This window comes from Larimichthys crocea, chromosome X, assembly GCF_000972845.2.
Source record: "Larimichthys crocea isolate SSNF chromosome X, L_crocea_2.0, whole genome shotgun sequence".
Taxonomy (NCBI): Eukaryota; Metazoa; Chordata; class Actinopteri; family Sciaenidae; genus Larimichthys; species Larimichthys crocea.
The window spans coordinates 23,624,007-23,637,044 of NC_040020.1; the positions used below are offsets into that span (position 1 = coordinate 23,624,007).

General features: G+C 41.5%; 1 protein-coding gene across 1 annotated transcript; it reads left to right on the forward strand.

The window, feature by feature from the left end:
* The first annotated feature begins 2,886 nt into the window (after positions 1–2,886).
* LOC104927844 (cell death-inducing p53-target protein 1 homolog) lies at positions 2,887–5,607 on the forward strand. Its single transcript, XM_019260945.2, has 5 exons — positions 2,887–2,976; positions 4,213–4,314; positions 4,441–4,479; positions 4,738–4,885; positions 4,992–5,607. Exons 2-5 carry the CDS (start codon positions 4,221–4,223, stop codon positions 5,095–5,097), a joined length of 387 nt encoding a protein of 128 aa, XP_019116490.2. The 5' UTR covers positions 2,887–2,976; positions 4,213–4,220; the 3' UTR covers positions 5,098–5,607.
* The last annotated feature ends 7,431 nt before the right edge of the window (positions 5,608–13,038 follow it).

A 13,038-nucleotide genomic window follows, 5' to 3' on the forward strand; every position in this document is an offset into this window, starting at 1 on the left:
CTGATAACCAGCGAAGAGAAGCTGAAACAGGAGTGATATGATCTTGTCTTTGTTCAAAAGCTGGACTAGCTGAACAGCTGAATACACTCAATTACAATAATCTAACCGAGATCATGTAAAAAGTGTAAATGACATTCTCGAGATTAGGCAGAAAGAGAAAAGACCTGACCTCCACAGCTGATAAAAAAACATGGTGTAACTTGGTTTTCAAATGAAAGCTCACTATCTAATATCATGCCCACGTTTTCAGCTACAGGTTTGACATTTGTAGGGAGTCAAAATGTTTTTATAAAACTGTGATAGAGGAATCATCCACATATCTGCAGCACCCTGTGTGAATGACATCTGTGTATATACATGACATGTCACCATGTTCTCCCTCAGGTGTGTTACACATATGCTTGACGTATGTGTAAAAATACTATAATGACACAGTGTGTGAAGATTACAAAATGTAATCAATGTACAAAAGAGACAAAAATCTATGTTATGTACAGGCATATATAAACCTGCAACACTGTGTTTAAACATTTTTCAGCCAGTCTTAATCAAATTTTGATGTTTTTTTACTTTAGTGTTGACACTTGATATAACAAGGTTTTAATTGCTTTCCAATGATGTGATGAAATAACAATGCTTAATGCTTTTTGTAATCACAACATAATTATGCAATTCACTTAATATACTTTTTTGGAGTTCAAACTTGTTTGACCTCCATTTTTTTTACTTTATGACTTTATTAGCTGTTCTGTGATATCATGACATCGTATATTGCCAGAACTGGGAAAAATTAGCAGGTTGAGCATGCACAACGTAGAGAACGATGCCTCAGAGCACAACAGTTCTGCTCTCTTTTACATCAAAGACATAAAGACAGGTACTGTCTCCTCTGAGCTATCATCTGTAAATAACAGGATAAAAACAGAGAGAGGAGTGTATGGACTTCAAAGAAACACAGTTATTTCGTAAACACCTCAGATGAAAATTTTTACTGCTGTAGGAGATGACAAAAACGCCAGTTCATGTTTGCAATGTTCAATGTCAATAATAATTTTTAATGTCTTGTTACTGGCATATTTGTTGACCCAGCTTTGCTGCTCACAGATTAATGTCTACAGTATCTAAATAAACACATTCAACACAAACTACTCATCCATCAGCTTATTGCTGTTTAGTGTCATGGAGGGCAGAGTGTCTAACACCTGACCTGCATGTCTTTGTGGGCTGGAAGGAACCCCATTCAGACCTTTGTGATAGTGGTAATACCTGAGTCATAGTCTCCGGTTGAACCTTATCTCAAAGCAAATAGAATTTTTTTTTACAGGCTGGATAGAGTCTGTGGACACAACTGGCTGTAGAAAAAGCCTCAGAAAAAGACATGTGGTGAGTCACAAAGACGACATGACAGATAATACTGTTGGCAAGTAAAGCTGCAACCTTGTTCCTGGATTGAGGGTTCCTGCAATGTTTGTCTCTCTAAATACGGCCTCTATGCAAAATCATTGTACGTGAAAAACTGTGTAAACATAGTCTTGATGTCATGACAAGCTCTCAAGAGATGAGACAAATGCATCCTGGCAACACTACATGACTGGAGACAAAGCAAAATTCAGAATGAATTTCTGACACACACACAGTCTGTAAATAATAATATGAGGACTGGAGCACTGCATAGATGGCTTCTCACATCACAGGTAGTTTGAAGGGTTTGAGTGACAACCTGAGCACCGCTTCCTACAAAACACACAGTAACACTTCAATGTGTGTCACACTGAGCCCTCTGCTGGTGGTGGTACTTCATTTTTTCTGACTTCTGTGAATTCCTGTTGGATACTTACCCCAGTTTGAATAATTTTGACTAAAATCATTGCCCAACTGTTTGAGGAAATTATTTCGAAAGTTTTTATTTATGACCTACTTTTAAAGATTTACATGTTAAGTAGGCCCCTTTGGGCTTTGGGCTGAGACAGGCTGGGGAATATGCAGACTAATACATCATTTGTTTTGGTCTTTTCATACGATTTGAATAACATCAGCCTGATCGTTTCAAGTATTTTCCTGTCAGTCTTCCAAAGGCGATTTTAATTTTTATTTCAATTACCAAAATATCTCCAAATGTCGTGATTAAAGCTTTGCTGATATATATACAGTACACCATTGCCTATAACGTTGGAATAAAATATTTTTTTACCTCTTCTCACGAAATGATTGTGACAGTGTGATTTATTCTTGACAGAGTAATTCTTGATAAGTGTATCTTCTCAAAACAATATTGATCAATCGCTTCCAAACATCACATATTACCACAATTAACTTGATGTGTATAAATAGGAATAAAAAGCGCTGAATATGAAATGTTTTCATTGATATCTATTTTCTTGTCATTTATTTTTTATTATTTGTTATAACTGTTTGTTTTTTTCACCTCTCAGTGGATATTGTCTTTTATGATAGCTACACGTAACTACTATTTGTCACACTAGATAGATAGATGTTATAAGTATGTATAAGTTATGTATTTATGTCTATATCCAAAGAACTGTTCTATAAAGAATCTCCTCTCTTTGCAAACAGGGGCATCATTATAGAGTGTTTGTATATCCCTGTAAACAAAGGTGCTCCCGCAAAACAGCTTGGACTCGATGTGTTTCAACTGTGAAATATTTGACATTTTAACATTTCAAGAGTCTAGTAATTTAGTACTATATAACACAAACTACAGTAAGTAAACACAACTATAATACTGTGTCTTTAAAAGGTTTAGAGTTGTAAGTGAAGCAAGTTTACTACAGACACAAGGTTCTTTTCATAGCCTGAAGTGCTTTATGACTGAGCATAGCGAATAACTGTAAATGCGCCTTGATCCACACCTATACAGGTTCAGCATTTTCCACACTGTTGCTCCTCCTTCTTTGAGACACATCATGTTAATAGTTTCCCTGTCGTACTCTCACAGGAGGCTCTCACATACATAAGGTAAGCAGCAACTTCATTTGGGAGAAAATCAAACTTAAGGTACATACACAGGCTCAGAATATGAATAAATATTACATGGCAGCAGAATCTAAGAGTTTCCTGTTTGTCTGATTTGTTTTGACTTGTATAATTCTGTACTTCAAAATCAAAGAGTTGACAGCAAATCTGTCTGGAATTTGAAGTCTGAAGTGCTGCTGACATTTCAAGGAGATATATTTTGAGTCAGGCTGTTATTTAGATTCAGATCAGATCAGGTCATCTTTGACTTGACAGACAAAGTAACAAAGAAAAAAGTCTGAACACAAACAAAATATATGAGTGTATATAAATAGAACAAGTTGTACTTACAACTACAGTACACTATTATAATGTTTGTGGACTTTGTGTTGTTTTTTATGTGTGTACCAGTTACCTGGGTAACAACAGATAACAAAAGATACTAAGTGATAAAAGTAGGTCATTAAATAATTTTCAGTTGGCTCAGTGAACATGTTTATAGGTCAAGTCATCATCATATTTTATAGGATTCAGCAGATCAAATAATCCTGGCTGGTCATGGGAAAGTAAGCATCATCCTGTATTCTCAATGCAAATAGCTAAAGAAAACACAGATGATGTTTGCACATACAGTCGGCAGCGGTATCTAGAAAATGATGCAAATACAGAAAACAGAAACAGAGAAGCCATTGTTAACAAAACGTACACAACTTTCCTGCCATGAACTGACAAAGTGACATTGGCAAAAAGGCTTGTTCTTGTTTTTTGTGTTATCTCAGATGCATCAAATTCTCTCTCAGTCCCGTGCAGAGATTTATTTCTCACGCATTTCACTACATTGTCAGTACACTTGCATTCAATCAAATGGCACTACCCTGGAGAGTGATAGCCACTACCCACAGTGTTAGGGCAGTTTCAACACACATTCAAAACCACAGTGGTTTGTTTGCATTAGTTGTTAATAGGTGTGTTGGCAAAATTACATGCAAATAAATTGTTAAAAAAAAAAAAAAAAAACACTGTGAGCCCAGGACAATGGGAATCTTCTGGTCTTCTAGTTTCACGTTGGGCAATCAGCTGTTTACAATCTAAACTGGAAATCAAATGTCACTAAATCAGCTTGCCCTTTGTATGGACCATCATCATAAAAATAGCTCAAAGCTGTTTAGCAACCTCTTTCTCGGCAATCAGTTTACTCATTTAACTACTCTGTTCAACATTTATTTCCTGCACCTGTAGCAGATATCATGGAAAAGGGACCTCCTCCTCCAGAAATGTCCGCACCGCCGTACCCCGGCCCCCCTACGGGTGTGTACCATACTCAGCCTACCAATCAAACGGGTAAGATATCAGACACCCTTCATCTGTGTGATTTTACCTGCTTGTTGTAATGTTGCTCTTATTTCTTGAGCTATTCCTCACTTGAGCTTCTTTATCATTCTGTTATTTAAAACCTCTCTTAAGCAGTTTCTCAACCTGCTTACCAACACCAGGTTGTCTATTCTGGTGAGTATCACTCTCCTGTTGTTTCTCACAAGTTGAAACAACTTTGAATGTATAGAAGTGTTACAGGCTGTTGAATAAAAAAAGAATAGAATAGAATAGATACTTTAGTTTTTCTTTAGTTTCAAGTTTTACATGCATTTTTACCCAAAATACAACCACACACACACACAAAGGGTTCATAGACATGCAAATGTGGAGAGAGGGTGGATCCCCAAGTACTACTGCCCCTCACTAGTTCGCTGTGTGTCTTCCTCATAGTGAACCATGTGGCGGTGGTGCAGCACCTGCCAACCGATTGTCCCGCACAGATGACGTGTCCTCACTGCCAAACCTCTGTTCTCACTAGAACTGAGTACAGAAATAGTACGCGCACATGGGTGTGCTGTGTCTTAATAGGGCTTTTCCTGTGAGTAGGAACAAAACACACACACATACACACAGCCATAAATTAAAATTGTGTACACATTGACGATTAAATATTATTTTGACTTTATTCTGATACACTACACCAGGTGCTGGCCTTGCTGTTTCATCCCGTTCTGCGTGGATTCTTGCAAGGATGTGGAACATATCTGCCCCTCCTGTAACAACATCCTGTACACCTATAAACGCAGGTGAAACAGCACTGCTGGGTAAACTTTCCTGAAGCTGAAGAAGTCTAACATAAACATAAAATAAATAAACATAAGCATTAGAGACAAGCACTTTTTTAAACTCTATGCTTGTTTAACATGCTGCATTACTTTGTATTGTGCATATGCGTAGTACAAACAGCTGTGATTCTTTCTTTTCTTTTGTTGATTTAAAATGTGTTATCATGTTACCCAAATAAATGTAAACATACATATGTGAAATCTAATTATCATCATATTTTTTCTTGATCTGAGTGATGTCTCAATATAATATATTTCAGTGTTAAATATAAGTATCAATGCACATTTAATGACATACTGACATTAAAAAGCAGCTACATGGTGATGATGTATGATAATCATATCATCAAGTGAAATTGTTTACGGATTTAACTCTGTTAATAATTGAAGGCCAGTCTTATTTCTGCAATAATACCCAAAATCACTGCTTGTACCATGAAATTATTCAAATGAATAAATTCCCAATTAATCACCACTGAATTGTAAATTACATTGTTTCTTTCTTGACTTTGTCACGTATAAATTATCATATACTTTTAAAGGTTATAGGTTAAAGGTTTTAAATTAGGAAACACATTTAATGCATTTTATATTTAAATCCGTTTATATTGGTAATATGTGAACAGGTTTTAACCTAAATCAAATTAGCCCTTCCACAACTTTCTCGGTTGCCTATAACAGCCTGTGGACTAATTTCTACATGAGGGATATACAAATTTAAATCAAGTCATGCAGCATATTGCCCAAAGCACATGCTGTACATTTTATATATTTTGTTATTTGTTTCAAAGGTAAAGATGAGATGATCAAATAAATAAAGTTACTCTTATTTTGTCTTTGTCTTTGATTTATTCAACCGAGTAAGAGTAAAATGAGGTTAAGAACACAATATGAGCATACACATGTAAGAACATCATTACAAAGAGTACCACTCAGAGAATACCAAGTCACAAGAGATTCCAGTGAAAGGTCAGAGATCCTCACACATGCATGGTGGTTCATAGTTTGACAAAGTAATAAAAGTAAACATTTATAAAGTTCCTACCCTTCATCTGACGTGTTTTCGAAGCCTTAAACATGATTACAAGAAACTAAAGTTCAGTGGTTTCTCACTCTGACATGTTATTCTTCCCATAGTGTGAATCTGACCTTTACCTTTAGCCTTGAAGGTTATCACAAGAACACCTTGTACATAGTTTGCTACCCCGCTCTTAGCAGGCACTTGTAGCAAGTCACAGCTGTGAGATCAAAAAGTGGTGAACTGTAGTCACATTCCTAAAATTACACAAACATTGCAAAATACAAATTACAGTTAAAGGTTAACCGTGCATCCCAGAAAAGTAAATGAAAATGTAATAACATATATTTTGTTATACAGGCGTTGAAATCAGAGGGAGTGTTTTTGAAATGTTTTTATTTATGAAATAAAGCTAGCACTTAAAATTGTCTCTGTTAAAATGTTGTTACTAAGGGTTGGACCACTTGCTGGAGAAGTAAACTGATCTATTACATATATGAGTCTACTGCCATGACTCATTGTTTTCTAGTTATTAGCCAGACCCCATCGAGATGGAAAATGGAAAAAATAAGAATAAGAATAAATTACAAATACATTTTGATTATATGTTTAATTTAGTTGGTAACTGTTGTAAAATTGTGATACTACTGTACGTTGGAGTTGAGCTTTACCTTATTATTGGCACATCAGTGTTGCGTATGGATACAACAGTGGTCCTGTTAAATTTGGTTTATGTGTCCTGACACATAAATTGACTTATTATTATTATAATAATTAATAGAATAATTACCTACATCCTCTCTGTTGAGGGCTAGCTGGACTGCCAGAGGTAAAATATGTTGCTCATTTTGTTGATGTCAAAGAAGCCTCTGCTTGGATCAGTAGAGATCTTTTAGTGTGTTAGTTAAGAGGGAAGCCAGGAGATGTGCTCCATAAATAACTCAAGAATTCAAGAAGGCTGATCCAGGCATACTGATTAAAGATATGAGCTTTAATATTTCGTTATATACTGATGACATCGTGTCACAGTAACAAATGATTTGAGTCCAATGCCTTTCAGTTCCCTGAAAAACCCAGGTGAGAACATTCACAGGAATGAAGACACAAACCAGTAATTTCTCTTTTACAGTTATTTATTTTCCAGAGGGTGGAAACCCTCACCTTAGAAGACATAATTGAAACGAGCTTGTGTAGGACCCAAATGCAGCACAACAGCAAGGGATACTTAGTAATGTTCCTTATTGAGAAACCCACAGCAGGCGATATGGCAGGTGAGAGAGAGGGAATAAGTCCTGAGTTCAATCGGAGAGTCTGTGGCAACGAACTGGAGCAGGGGGACAGACTGCCCGGGGAAACCTCCAAACAGCCAGGGAAACAGGCAGACAGACACCAGAAACACTGAGGCAGAACTCGTGGTCGGGGACGAAAAGCTGAGGTGATTACCGGGGCAGAGACAGACGAGCAGGTCAAAGGCAGGCATCGGAGGACCCCTCGTCCTCAGATGAAGAGTCCACAGAGGACGATGGCGGGTCCACCTCGCTAGGGCCGGGGATGGGTGGGGCACCAGAGGCGCTCAGGCGGGGGTTATCAGTGGACGGGCGTATCCTGGAGGGCTGGTCCGGGTGCTGCCGGTGGAAGTCAGTAATGAGCTGAGGGTCAAGGATGTAGCTGGCGGGGACCCACGACCTCTCCTCTGGACCATATCCCTCCCAGTCAACCAGGTACTGGATGCCCCTCCCACGGCGACGAGAGCGGATAAGCCGTCGAACCGTGTAGGCTGGGTCTCCATTGATAAGGCGAGGTGGCGGAGGAGTCGGGGTAGCAGGAATCAAGGGACTCTCCAGAACCGGCTTGATTTTTGAGACATGGAATGTGGGGTGTACTCGCATGGACCTGGGAAGCTTGAGGCGGACTGCAGCAGGGTTGATGACCTTCTGAATTTCGTAGGGGCCGATGAACTTGGGTGCCAGTTTCTTCGAGTCGACCCGGAGTGGTAGGTCCCGGGTTGACAACCACACCTTCTGTCCCACTTGATAAGCAGGAGCCGAGGTGCGGCGACGATTGGCCAAGGCTGTGTAACGGCCCACCGACCGCAGGAGAGTGGATCTGGCCTGGGACCAGGTGCGGCGACACCGGCGGATGAAAGCCTGTACAGAGGGGCAAGAAACCTCCCTCTCCTGGGCTGGAAATAGGGGTGGCTGGTATCCATAAGCACACTGAAAAGGGGAGAGACCAGTGGAGGAGCTGAGGAGTGTGTTATGGGCATATTCTACCCAGAGCAACTGCTGCGACCAGGAAGTGGGGTGACTGGAGACCATACACCGGAGAGCCACCTCCATCTCCTGGTTTTTCCGCTCCGTCTGGCCGTTAGATTGAGGATGAAACCCGGATGACAGGCTGGCCGTGGCCCCGATGAGAGAGCAGAACTCTCTCCAAAAAACCGAGGAGAACTGCGGCCCTCGGTCAGAGACCACATCGACTGGAAGACCATGGAGCCGGAATATGTGCTGGAGGACCAGTTCAGCAGTCTCTTTGGCTGAAGGGAGCTTGGGCAGGGGAATGAAGTGGGCCATCTTGCTAAACCGGTCTACCACGGTAAGGATAGTGGTGTGTCCTAGAGATGGTGGTAGACCGGTCACAAAGTCCAGAGATATGTGGGACCAGGGACGATGGGGAACTGGAAGCGGGAGCAGGTGACCAGCAGGAGCCTGGTGGGAGGATTTGTTCCGGTTGCAGACAGGGCAGGCCTTGACAAACCCCTGGGTGTCCAGGTCCAGGGAGTCCCACCAGAATCGGCGCTGAAGAACCTCCTTGGTCCTCTGGATCCCTGGATGGCAGGTGAGGTGCGTGTTGTGGGCCCACTGGAGCACCTCAGAACAGAGGTGGGCCGGGACGAAGAGCCGGTTGGGAGGACAGGCGCTGGGACCTGGTTGCTCCTCCAGCGCCGTCCTAACTCTCTCCTCAATCACCCATGTAATGGCGGCGGCCAGGCGAGCAGAGGGAAGGATGGTGTCCGCTGCTGTGGAAACCTCTTCCTCTTCCTTCAGGAACTGGCGACCATGGCAGAGGGGGCGTTTCCTGAGGGACAGTTCAGAGGTCGGACTCACCAGTACATCCCTCGCTACTGGTGAGACCTGGCTTTTTGCTGGACACCTGGAGACGAAGTGTCCGTCTTGTCCACAGTACAGACATAGGTTGTGTCTTTGACGACGCTGGCGTTCCTCTGGTGACAGAGTGGTTCTGCCAACCTGCATAGGTTCTGAATCTTCCCTCTGAGGTTCAGGCCGGGAAGAGGATACCTCCGGTACTGCACGGAACTGGGAAGGAAGAGGATGCCCAAACCGTCCTCGCCGTCTCTCCTCCCGCCTGGCCTGGATGCATCGGTCCACCCGCCGTGTGAGTTCGATGAGCTCATCCAAAGTGGCAGGGAGATCATATGACACCAGCTCGTCCTTAACATACTCCTCAAGCCCCTGTAGGTAGGCGTCGCACTGGGCCTCGGTGTTCCATTTACTCTGGCGAGCCCTGGTGCGAAAGTCAATAGAGCAGTCAGCCACGGAGCGGTCCCCCTGGTGGAGGTTCAGGAGACCGCCCATAGCACCTGGACCCTGGGAAGGTGGGCCAAAAACCTTCCGGAGCTCAGCAGCGAAGTCTCTGAAGGAGCTGCAAGCAGGAGTTTGACGTTCCCATTCAGCGGTTCCCCACAGGCGGGCCCTCACCGTGAGGTGATTAATGGTGAACGCCACTTTGGCCTCCTCAGAGGCGAATGTGTGTGGCTGCAGGGCGAACAGGATTGAGCAGTTCGTAATAAACGGATTACAGACCTCATAACGTTCCGGAGCCCCAACTCGGGGTTCAGAAACTGGACCAGGTGGCGTTGGTTGGAGTACGGCAGCAGGCGCTATTGCAGGTAGGTTCTGGACCATATTCTGTGAGAGCACAGTAGTGAGCTGCTGGATCTGTGAAGCTAATGCCGCTAATGTCTGCTCCTGGTTAGCGACAGCCTGTTGTTGAGTGACGGTAGCCTGGCGTACCTCGGCTGCGGTGGAAGCAACCAATGCCTCGTGTCGCTGGAGAATGTTCTCCACCCTCTCCAGGCGTAGCTCTGGCGAAGCGGTGTGTGCTGGATCCATGCTTTGGCCAGATTGTACTGAAACGGGCTTGTGTAGGACCCAAATGCAGCACAACAGCAAGGGATACTTAGTAATGTTCCTTATTGAGAAACTCACAGCAGGCGATATGGCAGGTGAGAGAGAGGGAATAAGTCCTGAGTTCAATCGGAGAGTCTGTGGCAACGAACTGGAGCAGGGGGACAGACTGCCCGGGGAAACCTCCAAACAGCCAGGGAAACAGGCAGACAGACACCAGAAACACTGAGGCAGAACTCGTGGTCGGGGACGAAAAGCTGAGGTGATTACCGGGGCAGAGACAGACGAGCAGGTCAAAGGCAGGCAGGGTCGGCAACGGGAGATCAGTCCGGACAAAAGTGCTGGAAAGACTTGCATGACGCGAAGAACAATCTGGCAAAGAGTGTCTGGAGGTTGGTGCTTAAATACAGGGTTGATTACTGATGAGGAGCAGGTGTGGGAGGCGGGAGAAACCATGGTGACTGATGAGGAGGCGGGGCTGACAGGTGAGTGGAAAGTTACTGGGTGCAGGTAAGAGGGAAAAGCAAGCAGGGGACCGGAGTGGATTGTGACAATAATACCACCTTGTTGGTTCTGCTCTTCCCTTTCAAAGTAAACTGAGATTTCTTCTCACAACGGAAGTAAAATAAATTACTGACCACTACTGATACAGAAAAGATTTGCGTAAAACAACCTTCAACAAAGTATTCATCAATACAGAGTTTTTGATATAGTAAATGAAAATGTTCTACTAGCAGTGAAAAATACATAGATTACACATTTTACAAGTTATGGGAACAGCAGAGCAGTTTGCATCAATGACAAATCAATTCCACCAGTTCTTGGAATTGTTTTAATGAAAATATGAGAAGAAAAGCATCGGCAAAGTCAATAGTAGTTTCATGATAAAATGAAATCGTGTACCGACCTTGGTTCAAAACTTTATGATTCAGTCTTTGGCATGAGAGAGCATAGTGTTTTAAGGATAGCCCCGACAGTAATGCTATTCAGAGTTGCCCCATGAGGTGCTTTCTTGGGGTGCATACTGTAAATATACTGAAAAGTGGGCTTTTGAAAGGGACATTGGATGGGAGTGATGTCTTGTAAATAGTTTGGCTGTGGAAACGTCTTGTCCAGTTTTTCCGAGCAAAGGCTGACTAAAACAAACACACAACAACAAAAAATGTTTGACTGGTACTGAGCACACAGTTATCTTTGGCCAAAAGAGATTGCTGCAATATTTTCTCTGTCTGATTTATATCTACAGTGTAATATTAATTTAGTCTATAAACACTAAAGATCCATAAGGATCAAACAAATCCAAGATGATTACTCCAGAGATCCATATATTAAATTTAATTTACGGAGAGGATCCGAGTCTGAGAGTAATTTGTTGAGTTGACTCTTTAATACTGTAAGGAGATTTTTGTCTTGGCGTCCCTAGCATTGGGAAAAGCATTGCATTTTGTAAGACCATATGGGCTCGACACCATATGGTGCAGGACATTCAAATAGACAAATCTATCAATCGTAACCCAATGACAATGTATACAAAGAACCCTGATAGTAGAAATGCGTGCATGGTAAGTTTTACTGAGATCTTTTGCCCTATATACATATAAATGTTCCATATTTTCAAACTATCATGTTCACAATGAGCCGCCCTAGAGGTTCATCATCGATGCAAAAGGTTGACTAAATGGTGAGTTACTTTGTTACATAATTCTCTTAAGATTATAAAGCATAAGCATGCAGCTACCAGCATGTGTCTGTATTTCTGTCTTTTTTCTTTTGTTTTTCTATATAAAGTTGCACATGTGTTGCTATTTACTTATGTTTTATTATTATTATTGCTGTGATTATTATTGAATTTTTGTACATACTGGCTGTTTTTTAGCTGTTCATTAGAACAGGCCAATTAGCTCCTGGAGGGATGACAGCGATAAATGGAGACATCATTATAGAGCTTTCTCACAGCAGACATTTTGACATGTGTAATAGGTACTGTGCGTGCTCACTCACTGGCTTGTCTTACTGAATTATTTCCATAAAGCAGAGCTTCTCCAGTGACAGGCATGAGGCAAGAGGTCTTGATTAAAATACTGGGTTTTATTGCTAGAAAGAATTTTTTTTTTAAATAATGCTGTATGCATGTCTCATAAATCTTGTGTCATAACATAGCATAGATACAGCTAATCACTTTACAATCGGCTTTAATGAACCCAAAATTGCAACATATCTCATTGCTGCTTATCACAAAGAGGTTCTGAACATCCTTTTACAATCTTCTGTCTCTTCTGTCTATCTTCGCTTCTCTATTTCATATTTTCATAACAACAACACTTTAGTTAAAAGCCACTTGGGCAAAACATGCTCGGGCGGAACCAATAATTAGTCCCGTCTACCTGTAAACATTAAATTCAGAAGAAACACATTATAAAGTCCCAATACAGAAAACTGGCGACATGGGCAGTTACAAGAGCTAAGAGTAATGTAATTTAGATTAAATGACCTGGTTAAGCATTGAGCAAGTGTCCATTCCAAATTTACCATCAAATTTGGATCTATATTCTTCAGATATAAAGACGCCAAAGAAACACACACATACAAAAATATTTTTCCTAAAAATACAGTTTCAGTTTGCATGCTGTAAATATATAGGTAATATACCTCTATTAACATTTTGATAAGAGATTGGAATGATGCTTATTTAAAACTGTAAACAATGGCAATAAATACAAGGTTTAAAAAATAAATAAAT